This window comes from Notechis scutatus, chromosome Z (assembly GCF_049901735.1).
Source record: "Notechis scutatus isolate UNSWTSFEM ecotype Mainland chromosome Z, rNotScu1.2, whole genome shotgun sequence".
In the NCBI taxonomy this organism is placed as follows: domain Eukaryota; kingdom Metazoa; phylum Chordata; class Lepidosauria; order Squamata; family Elapidae; genus Notechis; species Notechis scutatus.
Window position 1 is genome coordinate 93,884,812 of NC_142025.1, and position 22,083 is coordinate 93,906,894.

At 37.5% G+C, this 22,083-nt stretch overlaps 2 protein-coding genes and 1 long non-coding RNA gene across 3 annotated transcripts in view; 1 reads left to right on the plus strand and 2 right to left on the minus strand.

Annotated features, from left to right (window-relative positions):
* KRT222 (keratin 222) overlaps positions 1 to 4,755 on the minus strand; it is a 49,507-nt gene extending 44,752 nt beyond the window's left edge. The window contains 1 exon segment of the mRNA XM_087947984.1: positions 4,588 to 4,755. Within this exon segment, the coding sequence (XP_087804110.1) occupies positions 4,588 to 4,683 (96 nt within the window). The 5' untranslated portion in view covers positions 4,684 to 4,755.
* The window catches only part of LOC113424385 (uncharacterized), a 122,793-nt gene that overhangs the window by 66,576 nt on the left and 34,134 nt on the right, over positions 1 to 22,083 (plus strand). The window lies entirely within an intron of this gene.
* Positions 10,699 to 19,637, minus strand: LOC113424382 (keratin, type I cytoskeletal 12-like). Its single transcript, XM_026686050.2, has 8 exons — positions 19,007 to 19,637; positions 18,240 to 18,322; positions 16,739 to 16,895; positions 14,493 to 14,654; positions 14,068 to 14,193; positions 13,485 to 13,699; positions 12,534 to 12,571; positions 10,699 to 11,109 (listed from the first exon to the last, which is right to left on the minus strand). Exons 1-8 carry the CDS (start codon positions 19,496 to 19,498, stop codon positions 11,006 to 11,008), a joined length of 1,377 nt encoding a protein of 458 aa, XP_026541835.1. The 5' UTR covers positions 19,499 to 19,637; the 3' UTR covers positions 10,699 to 11,005.

Below are 22,083 nucleotides of genomic sequence, written 5' to 3' on the forward strand. Positions count from 1 at the left end.
TGCTCTCTCTGTGTCTGTCTCAGTCTCTGTTTCTCTCATCTCTCTGTCTCTCCCTCTCTTTTTCCTTCCTCTCTTTCATCTTTTTCCCTCTATTTCTCCTTCTCTCTTATCTCTCTCTCTTTCTTTCTCCTCTTTCTTTCTCCTCTCTCTCTGTCTCTCTCCTCTCTCTTTTTCTTTCATCTCTCTCTCCTCTCTATTTCTCTCTCTCCTCTCTCTCCCTTTTTCCCTTTCTCTCTCTCTCTCATCTCTCTTTCTCTCTGTCTTTCTGTCTCATCTCTTTCTCCCTCTCTCTTTCTCTCTCCTCCTCTCTCTCCTCTCTATTTCTTTCCCTCTCTCTTATTTCTCATTTCTTTTTCTTTCTCCCCCTCTCTTTCTCATCTTTCTCTGTCTCACTTCTCTTTTATATATCTCTCTTTCTTCCCTCTTTCTCATCTCTTTCTTTCCCCCTCTCTCTCTGTTTCTCATCTCTCTCTCTTTCTCTCTCTCTCATGTGTGTGTGTATGTGTGTGTGTTTTCCCACTTGAGCCATTTCCAAAAACAGGCGAGGGTTGGGATGTTGTTGGTTTTTTTTGCTGATGTTGTTCTTTCTTCTTTGAGTGCCTTTTTACCATATGATTTAAATCAAGAATCATTTTAGGTTTCCAGATAAATGAAGTTCTTTCGTCCCCCTGCTGTGGCTCCTGTCAGATGCTTCCACCACTGGCTAGCCCCTCCCTCCCCTCCCCCTCACTTCTTGCCTGAGAAGGGAAGGGCGGCAGTGGTGGCGGATGGAGACTTGCTCCATATTCCAGAGTGGGAGCGAAGCATACCTCTATTTGCCTCTTCTTTTGACCTTTCTTGGTGCTGCGCGCACTGGGGAGATGCATGACTTTCTTTCTTCTCCGAGACATTGGGTGGGCCAGCTGCAGCCAGTGCTCTGCATTGTAATGGGCTCCAGGAGGAGGGGATGCTGCAAGGTGCTGCAAGAGCAGTGAGCAGGCCATGGAGTGGTGAAAGGAATATGGGGAGATGAGCAACTTTCTCTCTGCCCTGAGACACTGGCTGCTGCTGCTGCTCTTGCTACTTCCATGGCTGCTTGCTGCTTTTGCAGCGCCTTGTGCAGCACACTTAAACTTAGCATGCTTCACAATGGGGGAGGCAGCAATCCCGCCTCCTTGAGCTCATTACGATGTGGAGCATCAGCTGCAGCCAGCCTGGCCAGTGTCTTGGGGCAGAGAGAAAGTCGTGCATCTCCCCCAGCGGCTGAGGTGCACACAGCATCAAGAAGGGCCAGAAGAAGAGGCAAGTAGAGGGGTGCTTTGCGAGTCTATGGAGCAAGTCTCCATCCACCGCCATTGCCCTTCCCTTCTCAGGGCAGGCAAGAAGTGAGGAGGAGGGGAGGGGCCAGTCAGTGGTGGGATCATCCGACAGGGAGTTGCAGGTGAGGGCCCAAAGAGCTGCACGCAGTTCTAGAGCTGCATGTTGCTGATCCCTGAACTAGCTAGACCTAAATATAACATTCTGAGAGTCCAGTGAATAAGAAAATCCACAAAACCATAAATAGGTTAGATAGATGATCGATAGATATAATTTTAATCATTGAATTAACACAAGGTGAAACATACATTTTCAGAAGTTGAAGATACTTATCAGGTCTTCTGAAACAAAGTTTTAAAAAAAGAGATAGCATGTGCATAGGAAGTTAAATGAAAAAAATATTTTACTGAATAAATTATTGCTAAAAATATGCTCTCTGAATTAAGGACCATTTCACTAACCATAATGAAAATATTTCACTAACAATAACCTTTCAAAGCAGTAAATGGCATACATATGAAATTCGCATCCACACAGTCATAGCTTAAGTTAGGCACCAACAAACTCAGCATCTCTATAAAAAAATTAAATGTCAAGAGCAATATATTAATCACTCTAATGCAAGTAAAATAAAACTTTTACATTTCTGTTTGTAAAAACATTGAGGGATATACACAAGGGAAAGTCCATAGGATAGTTTCATGTTAGAACTATCATTGTAAACTTTGTCACATACTAATATATGGGATTATAATATGGGAGCATAGAATATGGCCCTAAAGGAGAAAAATCCTCTCTAAGGAATGTTAATTGGAAGCTGCTAAAGACGTTAGAGGCTAAAGGTATTATCTTACTTTGAAAATGAATCTATGATGAATTAAGGTGCATCATAATTGCTTTATTATCTCTTGATAAATAATGGTGGAAATCTGAAAATACTGGTTGAAAAACCTGACCAAACAACACAGGCAGTGGTGGGATGCTGCTGGTGTAACAACTGGTTCGCTAATCGTGTGTGTGCATGCACATGATGCGCGCTGTGCATATGTGCACAGCTTTCAAAACTACTTCCCTTCAATGTTACTTCAGGGAAGTAACACAGCTGAGGCGCAGCAATCCGTTCTGCTGTGCGAATCAACTGTGCAGATATAGGTGAGTACAGCACAGGGGTGGGCGGGTGGGCCCACATGATCGTTGGAGAAAACCAGTTCAGAGCCAGCTGATCATCGGAGCTAGGGGTTCTCCTGAACCGGTCCGAAATGGAAGAATCCCACCCCTGAACATAGGTAACGTCCATTTTTCCTATCCCCAGGATCTTTATTGAACAAGAGGCCACTGACCCTTTTGTGTCTTTGTATTTCTTTGTTCACAAGAATACTGTATGTAAAACTAGTTTTAAAACATTAAATCATATTTTCAGTTATTACATACAGGCTGTCTGAAGAAGCCAGTGGACATTTTGAATATGATTCTAAAAGGTGATATGGAATGTGCAGATATCTCTCATCTGCATCAACATAAAGCAGCTGGAATATCATGGCAGCTGTAGAGGATAACTGGCCACAGAGATGCAGGTTTTCTGGATACAAAGATGAAATAAGTGTAATATTAGTTAGCATCTTTATTTCAAAAGCCATATAGTCTATACAGATATTGGAGTTATGTTAATGAATGAACGAGGGAGACCTGTGGAACTCTGCTTTCAACTGTTTAGAACAATCTTCTGAAAAACAAAATACAACTTTAAAACTGCTGGAATTGCCTGATGGGGAGAATTTTGATCCTGGGAAATTTTCCAGGTCACATTCCCAAGGAAAGATGCAGTTGTTTTGAGATATTTCAGACAAGTGTTATGTTTGTGCTCCCTTATCCTTCAAATACTTTAAAAAAATGAATCCAAAGTACTGGAACGGTCCTATTACAAGCCTAATATAGGTAGTCACTGAATTTACAAACACAACTGGGATCAAAATTTCTGTTGCTAAGCAAGGCTTTGGATAAGTGAGTCATGCCCAATTTTATGAGCTTTTGTTTTTTTGCTATGATTGTTAAATGAATCATGCAGTCATTAAGTGAATCTGGCTTCCCCATTGACAGCTGGGAAAGTTTCAAAAGGTGATCACATGATTCTGGGATACTGCAACTGGTAAATACATGTTGGTTGACAAGTGGCTGAATTTTGATCATGTAACTGTGAGGATGCTGCAATGGTCATAAGTGCAAGGATCAATTAAAAATCACTTTTTTCAATGCTATTTCAACTTTGAAATGATCTCTAAACGGTTGTAAAATCAAGGACTACCTGTAATAGTGGCTTGAAGCAAATAATACATGGATACAAATCATTTTGTAACAGTTTGCAAAGACTTTGCCATTGCCTTGTTTTAGAATTTCCTGGAGACTTTCCATCCAAATAAACTAGTCCTGATACTAATCTGCTGAGAATCTTACTAAGCGGCAAGTTACTCTAGGCCAAGTTATCTGGAGCATAGGATAAAGATGAGTGTATCTTTTCTGAAGGTTTTGGGACTGGATTGCTCAGATACCTAAATAAACTATAAAGCAAGCCAGCCATTAAAAGATACAAAAAACAAAAAAAAAAACACCCCTAAACCATTACTCATTCAGAAACACCAAACTCAAACGCACAATAGGATGCTCAGCCGGCATCCAGTTCAATGTTATTCCTGAAGTCAGATCAGCAGTCTGGTGCATTTTATTACTGTGATTTGTTTTTTTCTGGGTGAATTTTTAATGCTGTCCTTGTGATTGGATAATCTTTAGCAATCATGAGACTTAAGCCAGACAAGCAAAGCATTGCAGAACAGTGTGATCCTGACCTTTCTCTTTTGGAGATGCTGTAAAACACAGGCTCCTCTTGACCTATCTTTAAAACCAATTCTTTAAATCTTAAATGGTAAAAATCTTAAGTCTTAAATAGTTTTCTCCCTAGAGAAAATTATATCTAAATGACGAATGGAGCAGAGGAGCTGCACAACATTTGTTACTCCATTTTGAGAAGTATCTCGATGCAAGGCGATGCAAAGCTTTACTTTATCATTATTTTAAAAAACCTCAACATATTTCCCCCTAGTCTTGGAATCTAGACATGCTGTGGATGAGAGAGGGAGGGAGGGAGAGAGAGGGAGAGGGATGGATGGTTGCTTCCCCCCCAAAAAACACTGCATTGAAAATGTAAATACTGTACCTCACAGAGGCTGAGAGAGGAACTGAGAGCAAACTGGATTGTCTCCTTATTCAAGTAGGTGCTTGTCTGTATATGGACATTACCTGGGTCCCTGCCGAGAGGATGGTCTCTATCTGACTTCGGCTGAAGAGCGTTTCATAGTTTGCCCTGATCTCATTGAGGAGCTGGGACAGTTCCATGCTACTCCCATCCTCCACCTTGGCTAACTGAACCTTATTGATAGGGTGAGAAGACTGCTGCAGAACATTCCCAGCCTGCAATTAGAATAAGGGGGGGGGCAGAGAGGAGGGAGAGCAGAAGGCGAAACTCAGATTTTTTAAAGCAGCAGCGTCCCATTCCTTGATTAGAACTAGTTATCATGGCTCTTTTCAAACTTTCCCCTAAAGCTGGCTAAAGCTGTCCATTTGTATACAAACCAAGGACTGGAAAAATGCATACTATTTATTTTTAAGAGCATAAAGTGAGAGACATTTCAGCATGATTTTTAAAAATGTAGGACTTAATTGTTGCATGTCATGCTCATATACTTCTTTTGACAAATAGCAGATATTTACTATTATTATCATATATACCAGAGATGAGTGTCATAGGTTTTAGTCCCAAGTACCTTTTGCAAAGATTGTGGGAATACCAATGAAACATAAGTTGCTTATTCCTGACATACATATATGCCCCCCACAAGTTTTTTTTCCTAACACGACAATAAATATTCTGTGACATACTTCTTAACTTTTTCACCGTTATTCAGTCAGTCTGTGTGGCAAATGATTTAATTCACTCACCAGGTAAAATAATTCAAATGAAATATAAACCCTTTGGTATAGTAGTGGGAAATTGGTTCATGGCATTGAATCTTCACTCAAAAAAAATGAAAAGGTGATTGTTTTGTTTAGCAGTGAGTTTTTTTAAGCACACTAAAAAAAAAAAAAAAAACAATAGGAGGAGCCTAGAAAGATTTTTTTTAAATTCAAAGGATTGATCAAAAAGCAAACTACATTATATGAATCCAGCAGCATGCTGGTCATTCAGAAGAATGGCTGTCCATGGAAGGGGCAAGCCATTATTGAAAACTTGATAAAAGACAGAGAAATATGAACACTTACGTACTTTTAAGTTCATATTTAAACTTTAAGATTAAAAGGAAGTTTTGTTTAAATATTTTTAAACATAGCTTCAAAGGGGGAGGATGAAAAATAAGCACCTTTATTAGCTGTTGTATTATTTTCTACACTAGAAATACACAACTAGAACTTGCTAAAAACTGAATAACATTTAATATGGTGCCTCCATATTTCTTTTGTGCCATTATTTTAGAACATAAGCCTGAGGGCTGGGACTGCCTTTCATTTTTCTTTTGGAAAAGTAATTATAAGCTACCTTTTGGCTTAAGTGCTAGGTAAAAAGAAATAATAAGTAAATCTTATGAATCATATAAATTATAATATTTGTTTATACAAGATTACAACTTTGTGAATCATTGTGTAATCATCTGAGCTTTCCTACAGCTAATTGACATGGTTAACCTTTCTTTGGTTGAAAGGGTGCTAAAGAATAATGTATACAAGCTTAGACTTTCTACAAATTTGCAACACTGAAATGTAATATTATAGCTCTCTAGTTTCCATAAGATAGTCACATTGATTGGTTACTATAAAAACTAACAAAATTATTCTAATAGTCTTCCCTATTTGATTTCCATAACCTGGGCTCTTTCTACAAAAAGAACTTATTTTAAATTTAAGATATAAAATAATTTGCTAATAAGGAGATTTTAAATAAATTGTGAAATGATATTTGTGGGTTTGTAGTTTGATACTTCATTTTTAATCTCTTTAATTTTTTAAATACAGTTGAAATAGCAAAATAATAACTAGCCAAATTTAATTTACACATACACAGACAAAATAAAAGAAGGCAAAGGGAGAAATTACCTTCATATTAATTACTACTAGTCTTACACCTGTGTCTATCTTAGTTTGCTTACATTTAAGTCTGTTAAAGTTTAAAAGAAAAAAGGAGGAAAAAAGGACACTGAAGATTATAAATGAAATAATATACATACATAAATTTGATTATATTTCCAAATAATGGAATAATTACTCAAATATGGAAAGGGAATTTGGTTGCTCAAACAGCTATATAATCAGAGGAGAATGAATGTCCTACCAATTATGGGGTGAACTTTTCTTTGGAAAACACATTCCACATGTTTCCCAAAGAAAAGATCACCTTGTAATTTCCAAATCTGAATTTCCCTCTTTGCTAATTAGCATAATCAGAATATTCAAATTGCAGATAGCATGCTATTGCACATCACATTTTTCTGGTGGATAATATAAAGAGATGTGGTATTTTTACAATTAGACCATAAAACCCTCCAATTTATTTGATATGTCAGATGTCAATTTCAATTAATAGTCAATGTAATTTTCCAGGGATCAAAATTTGCAATTTAAAGACAGACCTTGTAATGTATTTAATGTGAAAAATTAAAATGTCCTTCAATAGTTAGCAATTGGAATCTTCAGAATGAAACATTAGGCTGAGAGTTTCACCAAATAATCCTCCAACAGGGTATGTTTGTATTCTGAAAATATAATTCAGCTCATCTTTGCTTATCCAGTGTAATCATTCAGAATTTTATCAGTAGAATCTCTGATAAATCTTCACTGTTATTTGTGAAATGGCTGAAAAATTATATACAAAAAATATTCACCAAGTATTTTACCAAAATGGAGAGAAAGAGGATGCTACAGGAGTCAGTCTTGGATCGTCTATTACAATATTTTCATTAATTATTTGGATGAAGATGTGAAAGGCATGCACATCAAATTTGCAGATGATACATTGTTTGATGGGATAACTTATACCTTAGAACAGGGATCCCCAACCTTTTCGACGCCGCGGCCCGGTTCCGGCATCAGCTGGGCGCCGCGGCCCGGTACCGGTGTCAACTGGGCGCCGCCATCTTTTTATGGCGAAAAAGATGGCGCCAGCGCTCGGTGAGCTTTTCGGGTAGAAATGGCTTTCTACCCGGAAAAGCTCACCGAGCGCTACGCCGCCATCTTTTGACGAGCGCTTCGGTGAGCTTTCTACCCAGAAAAGCTCACCGGAAGCGCTTTACCAAAAACATGGCGGCGCCCAGCAACCAGCGGCCCGGTAAGGCTTGTTCCGCGGACCGGTACCGGTCCACGGACCGGTGGTTGGGGACCCCTGCCTTAGAAGATATATACAATTCAGAATAAACTTGATAGGTTACAATAGAATTTTTCATCTTTTTACTCTGCAGGATCTCTTGAAATAACTGTTATGTCTCAGATAATCTCAGGCAATAGAAATAATTAAATAAATCTACCACTCACAATACATTAGAGTCATTTTTTTTTACTACTGGTTCTATGGGCGTGGCTTGGTGGGCGTGGCAGGGCAAGCATACTGTAAAATCTCCAGTCAGAGGTGGTATTTGCAAATTCTTCAAACTACTCAAAATTTCTGCTACCAGTTCTCTAGAACTGGTCAGAATCTGCTGAATACCACCTCTGATTAGAGTGATCAATAAGATGGCTTGTGATGTCTAAAAATTCCCACCACCAGTTCAAATGATGATATTTGTTTATTGGAAGGCAAAATCATGAAACTGTGGCTCACTTACTTTGGCCATGTGATACAGGGGAATTCACTAGAGCAACAATTATATTTTGAAGAGTTAACAGCAAAAGGAAACTAGGCTGTCAAAGAACATGATGGCTGGACACCATCAAAGTTGACACCAGCAGAGCAGAAGAAGTTATGCAAGATTGGAAGATGTGGAGAGATTTGGCCCATAGAGTTGCCTCGAGTTGGACACAACTGAATCATCAACATCATCAACATCAACAATCTCTTGCACAATGCCTATAAACCTTCTTGCAGAATTCTAAAGTTCTGCAGAAGACTGCATTAGAAATTGGCTGAAAGTTTAAAGAATGAAATTTAACAGGGAAGTGCAGGGGAGTTCTTCACTTACAAGTCAAATGCACAGGTGTAGCATGGGGGGGGGTGGCAACCCGCGGATCCAGAGCTGCATGTGGGTCTTAGGCCCTCTGCTGTAGCTCCCTGTCCCATCACTGGCTGGCCCCACCCCTCACCCTCTCCTCCCTCACTTGCCCTGTGAAGGTAAGGGCAATGATGGGGCTTGATTCTCCGGTGCCTCACTCTTGCTGGAGTCTTCCAGCCCTTATTGGTGCTGGGCATGCCTTGGTTGTTTGGGGAGATGCATAACCTACTCTTCACCCCCAAGACACTGGCACAACCTGGGCACGATTGAAGCCCAGCCACAGCTTTAAGAAGCTTAGGGCAGCAGGAAAAGGGGACAGGCCCGCTGAACTTAATGCCCACCCATGGGGTCAGGCTCTTAGAAAGCTGAAGTGCCCTCGCCAAAGATGCTCTCCCATCAGCCAGTTTCTCCCTCTTTATGTCTCTCTCTCTTTCTCTCTGACTGTATATCTCTTGGACAGCCGAGGCTGGGCCAAGCCAGCAAGCTCTCCTTCGGGCTCTTTGCTACTCCTTTTATTTCTTCTTTTTGAAAATCTGGGCTGGCTGAGGAACGCGCATCAGCTACAGCAGAGGCTTCCCTTTAGCTGACCCTCCTGGCTGTGGTGGGACCTGGAGGGTGTGCATGCAGGGGGAGACCCTCTTTAAGTTATTGCTTGCCACCCTGTGTGCTCCTTTGCTTTGGTCGAGCCCAGCCACTTGCCCTGTGTACGCGCACCCTCCCAGCTCTGCCACAGCTGGCCGGAGGTCATGAAAGGATAAGGAGGAGCCAGCCTGGATTTCCAAAAAGAAGAAATAAAAGGATAGTAAAGAGCTCCAAGGAGAACTTGCTGGCTTGGCCCAGCCTCAGCTTTCAGAGAGAGAGAGAGTGACATAGAGACATAGACACACACACACACACACACACACACACACACACACACACACAGAGGAGAGATAGAGACATAGACAGACAGACAGAGATAGAGAGACAGACACACACACACACACAGATACAGAGAGCGGGAGATAGAGCGAGGGAGAGAAGGAGAGAGACATAGACACAGAGAGAGGGGGAGAGAGAGACAGAAACGGATGGGAGGGGGGAGAGAGACAGAGAAGGGAGAGATACAGACAGAGGGGGAAAGATAGGGAGAAGGAGATACAGAGAAAGGTACAGAGGGAGGAAGATACAGAGAGAGGGGGAAGATAGAGGGAGATAGGGAGAAATATAGAGAGAGATACAGAGGGGGAGAGATAGAGGGGGAAGAGAGAGGGGGAGACAGATACAGAGGGGTGAGAGAGATACAGAGAAGAGGGAGAGTGTGGGAGATAGGGAGAGGGGCAGAGAGATACAGAGCGGGGAGAGATATAGAAGGGTTTTGGACTAGGTAGGTGTGGCTAGGGGATCATGTGACTGGGTGGGAGTGAGTAACATCAAGTTGGCCATGCCCATCCAGGTTTTGTGGCTCCTGGTGGTTTTTTTCTCTGTGAGAAATGGGTCCAAATGGCTCTTTGTTTAAGGTTGCAGACCCCTGTCATAGGGGATACCTATTTTGATAATGACATGTGTGAAACAGATCTAAACAGCGGTTGATTGCAATGAGAATATAACTCAGCAGTGTGGAGTGGCTACACAAAAAGAAAAGAAAAAATCAAATGCCATTTTAGGCTGCATAATTTCTAAATCAAGTAAAATAATATATCCAATTTGCTCCTTTTAGCTCAGAACTTGCTTCCCTACTGTGTTCGGAACAGCAAACTCAGTATTCTCCACTCTTTGCATCTTCTGTTTCATTTTGTTTTGTTTCTATGGTCTGATTTGCTCCTGGCGGTCAAATACATTCACCTACATTTTCAAATACTGATTTTTTTCAGGTTATCTCCGACAGTAAATCTTTTATTGATAACTGTATTTAATTTTTCTTGCAGAGGTAATCTGGATTGCTTTTCACAGTGCTTTCTTCTGTGACATTCACAACCTTTTTTTTTTTCCAAGAATAAGGTGAGCTAAATCTCCAGTCAGATAACTAAATTATTAATGTGAACCCAGTTAAATTTTTATTTATATTACTTAGCTATGAGGATGCTGATGTAATTACAGAACTCTGCAACTTCAGTATGTTTTAAATCTGCTTTTAAATATGAAAATGAAAATGTAAAACCAGAATCTCAAACAGATATAACTTGCAAACAGAAGATTTATTGCATTGCAGCAGAAAAACAGAATGTGGTTTTTAAATCAGTATTTTAAAGTTAGAAGAAAGCATAACATGTAGAATTTCTTTTTCTAGATTCCTTGGGTTGTTTCCATACTTAATCATTCATTGGTTTCACTGAGTCTTGTCTAAGTAAATTTGATTAAATTTGAATCCCAGTCCCGTATTAGCAAAAAGCTACTAAGCTGCAAATTGACAATTGATTCCGATGGCTTTCTTCTACCCAAGTTTTCCCTCAAAAGCAAGCTTTGAAATATTTCCTTCTTGCAGTTTATTTAGTTGTCTTTTCTTCCACCGATTTCACTTGGGAAGATATGACTTTGCCATCCACCAGTTCTTCAACAATGGTTTTAACAACCCTGGTTTTGGTAGGTTCTGTCAAAGGAAAATTATAATAGTTTTATTGATTAATAGTAAAAGTTTTAAAAACAGCACTTTATTCAGTAAAACCTGTCATAAAATGATGATTATTGGAAATGAGATGAAGAGCAATTTGGGCACAGAGATTACATTTTAACAACAAAAAATCCCTGGAAAAATGTGAAAAACTATATGTTGCAAAACTCTATCATCTCATCCCACTTAGATATTAAATATAGTCTGATATACTACTGGTTTCCAACTACGGTATTATGTAATCAATGTACCTTATAAACTGACAATATATTTACAGCCATATTGGCTCCTGAGATACAAATATCAAATGGGTCATGGTAATACATTTTCTTTTTTTGCACCTGTTTTGGGTGGCAAGCTTTTTAGCTGCTGATGATTGGAAACTATTAAAACAAATTTTTCTTACACTTTCGTCTTAGTATCCAAATTTATTTTCTACATTTTTTCTTTCTCTTTCTTATTAACATTTCCTATAATTTCAGGAGAACTGCATGAATGAAAGCAATCCCTTCCCTCAAAAAGCCTTTCTCCTATACAGTCCAACTTTTTGGGCTTTTTAACTTAGCCACCTTAAAGTATGATACTAAAGTTAATAAAAATTAGTCAATGGGTTCATAATTATTGCTGATAAAGATATGTATGGGTGACCATTATTTTAATACTCAAGCAGTCATTTAGTTCATGGAATCTTTTCCCTCTTGTAATATTCTAAGTTTTGCAGTGATTTTCAAGCTGAAGCCAAAATCAATTGTGCCAGCCTCACAAAAGGGCCTATTCTTCAACCTTATATTTCAACTCATACTTTTTATTCAGCATGGGTATTAGTTATGCTGGCTGGGAATGGTGGAAGTTTTAGATCAATACATTTGTAGATTAAACCAACATTATTTCAGTCAGCTGTGAAATAGGACATCTCACCCCTCAAACTGGTATCATCAATTTTTGTCTTATGCCCTTGGTATTAATGGTTGATTTTTTCTAATTCAAAATCCTGATGGCAGATTAGATTATGATACTGTCTAGCAGATTTTAAAAGTATCAGAAAAACATATAATTTGGATATGAATGGAAGAGCCAAGGATTTGAAATAGCTTTTGTTAGTCTACTAGCTTTCAGAAATGTTAACATTCAACTTCCTAACTAGTCTAGTTTTTGACTGTCTTCCCTGGATATTCTCAGAGACATAATCCCAGTACAGCTGGAGGGCATCAGATCTGTGCAGAGTTAACAGGTGGAATAAAGGTTACTGGAGGAGTTAAAGATAATTAAACTCATGCATTTCGTTTTATGAAATGAAATTGTTCATGAGGAAATATTTTCAATTTTGTGTGATGTATTTTTAGATATACCAAGTCAATACAAATAGCAATGTATTATTTCTGAAAGAATAGGATTATAATTACCTCTGATTTGAACTTTTGTCTCGTAAGCAGTACGGATACTGTTAAGAAGAAACACAGTATTAATAATATTGTAGTATTATCTGAATTTTTAAAGCTTGAGAGCAATAAATATTTGACTAAAGAGAGAAATATACATTCTGTGTCATGCATCTTATAACTTTATTATTCCTATCGATAAAATATTTGAAGTCAACTAAATTAATTCATTAATGATGTTAAGTCATATGGGTTGTTTTTAAAGGAACTATAGTAATTTAATCATTTATGGATACTCTATTAATTTCTAAGCAATATCAGAGAGGATTGTATATATAAATTAGAATTCTTTTTTACTTTTTTCATGTTTCAGAGAGCACTAATGTGGTTTTACTTGTTATTTGATAAAATTAGAGAATAACTAGCAGGAGTAATCAATAAATAAGAAAATAAAAACACCTCTCTAAGAGATCCTTAATAATTTGATGTTTTTAAACAGAAGCATTTTGTTTTAAATGCTATATTCTATGATTTTGAAAACTACAGTTCTACAATTGGTAAAAAGAAATTTAAAAAAGAAAAAAAATGAATTTGGAAGGGTGATGCTCTTTATTACACACTAGGATTGATCAGGTCAATCACACTTCTACCCTACATTTCTTATCAATCCATCAACAAATAGACTAGTAAGAGGTTGAACACACAGATGCTTTTCCTCTAATGGATCCAAAGGAAGATTTAGGTCCAACTTCTAGCTAGCTGTCTAAAAACTCAGTCTTTTGGTCTGATCCAATATGAAGCGTATGTAGCTCAATCTAGTCTTTCTTACAGTGACACAGAATATGAGAAATCAACAAGTAGAGATGAGTATCTGCAGTAGCAGATATTTGTGTAAATAAATATCCTAAGCCTGAATCTACCACCCACTCACTGCGTAATTATTGCCTCATTCAGTTTTGAAAAATGTTTACTCACCTTTCTCCATCTAGCAGACGTCTGTATGTTTCTATTTCCATTTCCAGTCGGGTCTTGATGCCCAACAATTGCTGATACTCTGAATTTTGGCACTCTGTTTCAGCCCTGATCTGCTGAAGCTGTTCTTCCAGACTGCTGACTTGCATTTGTAACTGACTAAGCTGAGTGCTGTAATTCCCTTCAGTTTCTACTAAGGTTCCTTCCAGAGATCCTTTCTGTTAATTGGAGAAATACACATAAGCTGGTTAAAGGTTTGTTATGATTTTCTCAGTATTATTTTTCTACCCACAATTTTGCTAGAGGCTAATTGTCATTGTTTCCATGCTTGTCTCATGTTATCCCTTTCTAATCCAGCAATGAAATCCAGACTGTTATAATTCGTGGGGATCCTAATTGTGATCTGAGGTCTGAATCTGGAATTTGCATCAGTGCATCTGTGGATCTTTATTTTCTGTGACTCTTCAATTTAGGAATTTGTAAACAGAGTTTTATGAAAACAAAGGGTAAGTATTTTTCAGACCAGAGAACAAGACATTTCTTTTGATTTCCTGCTGTTTTTGAGAGAAAGGAAGCAAACACAAACCTTTGCCAAAAGCGATTGTAGCTCAATTTCCAGGGACTGAAAATTTCGTTTGAGTTCTATTAATTCATTCCTGGCTGTGCTTGCAGCACCGGCATCATCGTGGATCTGTTGCTGCAGTGGCTGGCTCTAGAAGGAGGGACAGATCAATAAAAATATAACTTGAAAGCAACATATAGAGCAAACGTAGGCAATTCTGGGGAGAATTCAATTTGGGTGCACAATAGGCAGAAGTGGATTGTAACACACAAGAGTGGGATCAGAACTTTCTGGTTTTTAGGGGGATTTTCTTGTGAGTACAGTATTTTCTTTTTTCTTTTTTAAAGCATTATGTTAAAAACTATTTCAACACATACATTCATTTTTGTTGTGAGTTATCAAACTAACATTTTAGTGCAGTTGGAGAACTTGAAAAAATATAATCTTACCATTTTGATGAATTGTTCTTCTGCTTCTCTACGGTTTTGTTCTGCAAGATCTTCGTATTGTGCTCTCATGTCATTCAGTAGCTTAGTCAAGTCTATTCCTGGAGCGGCATTCATTTCCACTGTGACATCTCCTGTAGAACTACTCCTCAGTAGAGTGATTTCCTGAATGTGAAAATTGGAAGCAGGTTACTTGTACACTTCAGAACCAGTGAAATGTGGTTATGGTGGCTTTTTGAAATCTACCTGAGAGATAGAAATGAAGCCATTTTAAAGTAGTCCTGCAAGAGATGGAGAATAGTAAGAGCCAATAGTATCCTTGTTGATCCCCCTGTTTACTTATATCTATTGTAGGCTAAAGCAGGCAAACAAAGTTCCTTCTGTGTAAGCACTAACAGAACAAACCAACTCAATTGAACTTTGATAGACTTTTATAGCAAACCTTTTCATGTGTCTCTTAAGTGAAAGAGTGGCATTTCCAGATTGCTGATAAGAAATTCTTAATATATTTGTGGGAAGGATCCCCAGGACAACATGGAAAATGATGTGTGTCTTATGAAGGCTTGCCTTGGGGCTTTGGAATGGATCCAATCTTCCTGCCTGGCTTTGGAGCATCTATCCGGCATGGGAGTACTAAGTAAGGTGTTTCAAAAATGGAATATGCACTCAATGCTGTTTACATGTGTTCTACAATAGGAATTTTTCTTGTTATTTTGTTTCAGCACTGGCACTGCCCATTCTCAATCCCATTTTGAATAATCAGTACCAATGTTGCTTTTTTTTTTTTTTTGAACTGCAGTCAATCTGACTTTCCCGCCCCCCCTAGTAACATGTCTCAACTCATAATCATTTCAGCCTTGGGACATTTCATACTTTTCTCATCCTATGCCTATTATGGAAATTCACACTAATTTCTGCCCTTTGGGTTTCTGCATGCCAAACCTGCTTTGAATGAAGTAATCCACCTAATGTACGTTTCAGGGAATCGGCTGCCTAGGTTGAAAGGTTATTATTTTGTTCACAGTAACAAATAAGTGGATCAGGGCCAGTGAAAGGAAGTTTTAGATTTGTTTTCTGAGTGAAGTGCATGTGAAAGGATTATTAATTCAGGAACCATGCACAGTATACTCAAATATACTTGGAAGAAAAACTGATAAAAAGGTAGAAAGAAGTGTCTTTGACTGGGCCCATTGAGCAAAGATATAACATCAGTAATAACACATACCTTTATCCTTCCAATCAAAAACTTCAGTTAAATTTTGAAGTTAGATATATGTGGACCAACCTGGCTGCTTTTAACTCAACATTTACCAGATTTTGATGACTAAGCTTGTTTTCTGAGAATGACCTAAATATTCCAGCTTTATCTAAGAATAACATACTGATCTACTAATTGATACTTGGAGGAATTTACAATCCAAGTTACAAAGCCCAGCCCCAATCTGTCTTGGGAAATAATTTTATATCACATTGGCAGCAGATGAAAGCACATTACTAATTACATTATGACACAACTAACCTCCTTGATTTTGATATATTATGTTCTGAAAATTCAGCTGCCCTCTTAGATATGGATTTTTTTTTCTGTTCAGGTGGACTTTTTCATAATGTTTTAATAAATGTGATCAACATTTGAAAGAAAATGAAAGAACTATTCTCTTTTCATCAATGCTACTAAATGTAATGGTTTAAATAAACCATTCTAATTGTTAAATAATGATAAAAAAGTTATGTAAGACTAGTATTCTCTTTAAATATTCTTATTTTGTTGAGGGTTTAGATGAATCACTCAAGCTGAATAGTTAGAGAGATCAGTGTGAGGGTGATTGACTGAAAGTTACCTACTATGCTTACCAAATAAGTGTCATGGATAAGTGAAAATTCAAACTGGAGTCTTTTCCTATCCCAAATGAACATTCTATGGGCAGCACTAGACTCCTATTCTGTATTCTGCAGACTTCTGGTGTCTTAACTCAGATATCATACTAAATTGTAACTTATCTGTATTATCTGCAATTTAGGATTCCCTGGATGTCCTAGATTAAAACTTCTAGAATTCCCAACCAGTCAGTACTGGCAAAGAGTTTGAGGATTAGTTTCATATCTGGAATCTTACAACTATAAATTTAAAAAGGTTGGTTTGGAATATTGATAAAGAAACTCAAAAAAATTCAGATTCCCTTTTGGTTGCATTTGAATCCATGCAGTCAGTTCTGTGGATTGGGATGTAAACCAAATAAGTCCTTTACCTCCTCATGATTCTTCTTAAGGTATGCCAGCTCTTCTGTTAGACTTTCAAGTTGTGCTTCTAGGTCAGAGCGATTCATGGTAAGATCATCAAGTACTCTACGCAGACCATTGATGTCTCCTTCAACACTCTGGCGAAGGAAGAGCTCATTTTCAAATCTGGGGGAAATACATGAATTTGTTAATTGAGCAATAGCTATATTTAGCAATAGACAAAATCAGAGCTAGAAAGCACTTGGTAAATTAAAAGTATTAACTTAGAATGTAAGTTAATTTAAGGAAGTTCACAGAAGGAAAATGTTCATCTTGCTGCTTCCGAGTTCAGCTTCTGGTGACCCTAAAATATCACTCTTATTAACTGGAAACTGCTGAAAACAAAATGATGAAGAAAGGGAAACTTTTTCTTTATCTATACATTAACTTATTGTAGAACCCAAACTCAGTTTTGAGTAATATCTCCCTGCTTCCCAAATATCAGGAGAACTTCAGTTTTAGACGTAATGAATGCTTTAAACAGAAAATGCATATCCTAATGGTGTTATTCTTTGATCAAAATATAAGTTTATACATATGTGTGCACACAAAAAGTATCATCAGGTTCCTGAGAAGATAAATATTTGAAGAAGTATAAAGAAATAGAAATCTTCTCCCACAAGCTACCCAACATGGATGATGCACAAGAATATATTGTTGATACATGAAAGTGAAATGAAAAAAAATGATGGAGAATAAAATGCAGCATATTGAAGAAGATATGCCTGACTGAATAGAGACATTACATTGCTACATATTGATTCCATTAATTCTGTCCCATTGCTTAGTAGCTTAGAAATTGAATAGCTGTTTACAAACATGAAAAAAAGTTATCTTCAAAAGTTCCATGGTTGAACAATAATCAGGAAAGGACAGTGTTCTTATTGGATTGTATGACTTGCTAGAATCTGTTCAAGTTATTATAGCTGATAAATAGTAAAGGTGTTGATACGGAATTGAAAAGTAAGACTTGAAAATCATCTCATTTATAGTGTATATGCAACCATGAATCTTTATAGTGAATCTTTTTTTTAAAAAAAAAATAACTATTATGCTAACACAATATATTAGCACAATAATTAATATAATGAGGGTAGAGAGCTGAATATTAGATATGATACTATAGTTTTATGTGCCTTCTTATATTTGTACATAACTGTAGATTGCCAATTTTGCAGAACTTAATGGCTACCAATTGAAGTCATAGAAATATGACACCATACTTCAACTGATTTGGAAAAAAAGTTCTGCTAAACAAAGTCTAATTAATTTCAGTGGATATTTTCTAATTATAACGTAAACGTAGATCTAACTCCTAGTGCAAGAGAATATTAAAGTGGTGGAAGGAGTTTTAAATGTTACCCTGGTCTTTATGCTCTTAATAACCCTAGTATTTCTGGAAGATGTGAGAAGGTACAAAGTACTGCATTTTTCAGGAGTTTCAAAATGGAAAAATGCATTTAAACTTACTTCATTCGGAAATCATCAGCAGCAAGCCTGGCATTGTCAATCTGTAAGACTACATTAGCATTCTCAATGGTTACATTCATAATCTAAAAAGAACAACATTTATTACAAATCAATAATAAGTGCATGTTCTGGTAGAAAATACTTATTTTTAGTAATATATTTTATAAGGGATTGATAGTAGAGAAAATAACATCTTGAATTCAATTTTATTTATTTGCTGAGGATATAAACAATCTACCATACTATTTCCCCCCTCCCCCCAAATTACTGTAGTCGATATATTGTTTTAGACCTTTTCCTTCTTCAAATATGAAGTATACAGATAGGTAACTGAGTTTGTTTTTAAACCAGATTTTTACATCTATACATTTATGATAATATGATCAATTCTATTTAAATTACATTGCTTTCCTTAATGTTTATTAAACATCAATAATTTTACATGAGCTTCATTTGGGGTTCTAATCAATTGGACAACCCAATCTAGTTAAGCAGAGTGCTTTAGACAGTTCCATTATTAAATTATTTTCTTAAAGTATATATTTTTTTCTGAATTGAAATTTTCCCTCTACTTCCATTTATGCTAGATATTTTGGATATCTTTATTAAATACATTAAGTATTGATAAAGAGATAAGCTATCATGTCATAGGAGTCATTCATTGTAGTATAGGCTAAAATAGAATCCTTAACTTATTTTGCACTCTTATAGAAATTAGAGAAAATGTCAGAGAATGCTAGACAGAAATTGAGAAAATGTTTTCTTACCTGGTTGCGGAGTTCATCAATCATGTGATGGTACTTGCTGTAATCACGAGTCACTCCAGGTGCCCCAGGTCCATTTTTCTCATACCAGTGGCGAATTTTACGTTCAAGCTCAGCATTAGCCTCCTCCAGGGAACGCACCTTTTCCAGATAGTTTGCCAGCCGGCTATTTAAATTCTGCATAGTTTCCTTTTCAGCACCAGCCAAAAAGACGCTATCACCAGCTCCATAGCCCCCACTCATTGAAACAGATGAGCTGGAGCGATAGTTTGCTCCATAATTACCACCTGCCACAGAGGCACTGCCAAAGCCAACACCACCACCAAATCCAGATCCACCATAACCACTGCATATAGCCCCTCCATAGCTACTGCCTAACCCTCCCATAGATCCCCCACCAAAGCCATATAGACTTCCCCCACCAATGCCTGACATCTTAGCACCTCCGTCATAGGAAGATATTTTCCTAGATGCAGTAGAAATTCGAAGAGACATTGCAGTTCAGTGATGTTCTACTGCTGAGATATAATAGGCAGAGTCAAAGGGCAGGCAGAGAGTATGCTAACGGGGCACTTCCCTCTGCCTTTTATAGGATTATTAGGGTGTTGCTTCTGAAATTCCTCCTACTTCTGGCGAAATTTTTTTTTTTGTTTGCTCAGCAGATGTAAGCTACAACTGGTTTTCTCCTCCCCCCCCCACCCTATTAGCATTTAATTCAACCTATGTCCATTTGCAGTTTAGTGCCCCAAGGGTGTTTGTTATGCTGAGGGTGGAGTAGGGAGGAACAAAGTGAAAAATTCATTATGATATTGCAGTTATAGGTGAGTAATTCTTTCCCTCAACTTCTATTAGACCCCAGGCCTTACTCTTCCTATTCCCAGAGCAAATCTCCAAGTAACATTAATTTATCATATTACCCTCTGAACCTTTTTTCCATTCACAAAATAGAAGAATGGAGGATCTCAGTGTTTGCCTTACAGTCACATTTTCTCATTGAGAATTTGCATCTCTGAAGTCAGTAGGATAAAGGCCTGGCTGGTAGTACAGATAGGTAATATGTATGTTGCCTCACTTTAAAATGTAATAATCAGCTTTCATGGGTTGATACGTTTCCTCCCAGTCACTCTGTTGAGTGGGGCTTGGGGAATTCCCCCAAAGTCATGCCTTCATGGGACCACAGAAGAAGATTGTATTCTGTTTTGCTTAAGTCATCAATTGCATCATTTGACAATTTACCCTATCTCTCTGCTACTGGAATAATAATTTGCACAGACATGAAATATTACATCATTTTCCTTGTCTTGTCCTCTTTGAGGTGATATGCTTCACTGGAATTTTAAACAAAAAGCATAAACCTTTAAAATGGAGGTGTCTGTTTCTATTTTTTTGGAGGGGGAGAGGAAATAGGAAAACTTTGCAAGACTGAAGTCCTTTTAAGTTTGGCATCACTTATAATCTTTTTCTGAGAATGCTTGTTAAGTGGGATAGAAGATTGCACTTCAAGAATCCAGAATATGCCAAGTCCTGCTTAAGATGAAGGTTGACCGGTTTAGCAGAAACCAAGCCTAAAATAGCAGTTGTGCTAAATTAGAATAAAAGCAGTTAGAAAGAGACTTCGAGTGAACTCACAAATGAAACAGTGAATTCATCAGAATAACAGGTGGAGAGTGAAGTGTGAGCAACAAATAGACCTAGTATGCAGACGTTGCTCCAGGAGGCAGTGATTGAAGGCAGTTTAAGACTTGAATTCCCAGAGCCCTCCTCAAGGCTCAATTATCAGGTAGCCAATTTTTTTCTGCTCACTTAAATGACTTACTCATGAACAGGATCTGTTTCTCTGATATTTGGTCCTCTACTTTGCTATCACCTGAGTTTGCACTTTCGGCAGCCAATTGTTCCCTAAGATTGGATGGTAGATCAACTGAATTAGAAAAAAACCCCACACTTTGCAGTCTGATGAAATCAGGTTGAAAGGGCTTTCCTCAAGAGAATAGATATCCTGTTTTCTGTTTCAGTAGCTACTTCTCACAATCTTCTACCTCAAGCAATTCTAGACCTTCCTCTTAGTTGGCACACCTGTGATAGTTTCCCACCCATATATAGCTGATTGGGATCTGTGAAACTAATATATACAACATTTTGCTTGCCTTGTGTCTCAAGCTGTTGAGGACATATCTGTTCACTGTGGCACCATAAACGGATATAGAAACCTGAGTAGCTCACAAGTTAGTATCTTGAAGTGCCAGGTCAGAATTCCAGAAACTGAGACGAATCACAGTTAGGAATCCGAAAACATTAGGGGGACTTCTGGAGCTAGAACCAATTTTTCAAAATAAGTAGATTTCTATGCACTGAAATAATATATTTCCCTAGATTTTCATATAACACGTTTGAGTTAAAACTCCTTTGTTTTATTTAATATAAGGTGTCACATTTCGTATGGGAATATTCTGTGAAGTAAAGAATATTTGTAAAACATAACATATCTGGAAACATAGGGTGAAATAGTTCCTTAATAAGCTTCTTTAATATATATAGGTAGGATAACTGAATCCAAAAATATTTCTTGTTTTAAAATGAATGCTGCAATAAACCTCATTCCTTTTTCCTGCATCTGTCTCCAGAAAGGATCTCTTAATTTTAAATATGTCAGTCTGCATCTTTTTCTATGTATTTAATCACAGCTGTAAAAAGAAAATGTTTTAAATGAGAAGTATGACTAAACTATCTACTTCATAATATTTTAATTTAAAAATGTATTCTCAGAAGAACAAGAGGAAGAAAAGGTAGAAGAAGAAAGAGAGCAAAAGTAAGAGGAGGACGACGAGGAGGAGGAAATGTTAGGGCATAATAACCAGGATACAAACTTATTTACAGCAAAGGTTAAGCGTGCCTATACTATGGTCAGAGTCAACATGTTTCTGAGAAGCACTGTAACACTAATTATAGAACTTCTCTTCACATCTTTTAAAATTCAGAATAAGGGTATTTTTGGAGGGAATGTCTCGAATCAGTTGGGTCCATTGTAATAGAGCAGCTTTGGGTCAAGAAAGAAAAAAGACTAGAAAACTGTAAATCCA

Coding starts and splice junctions, on each gene's coding strand:
- LOC113424382 (XM_026686050.2), bottom strand. CDS start 19,498: ATGTCTCTTCGAATTTCTACTGCATCTAGGAAAATATCTTCCTATGAC. Junction 18,323..19,006: donor TTGATGAACTCCGCAACCAG/GTAAGAAAACAT, acceptor TGTTCTTTTTAG/ATTATGAATGTAACCATTGA. Junction 11,110..12,533: donor GACAAAAGTTCAAATCAGAG/GTAATTATAATC, acceptor TTCCTTTGACAG/AACCTACCAAAACCAGGGTT.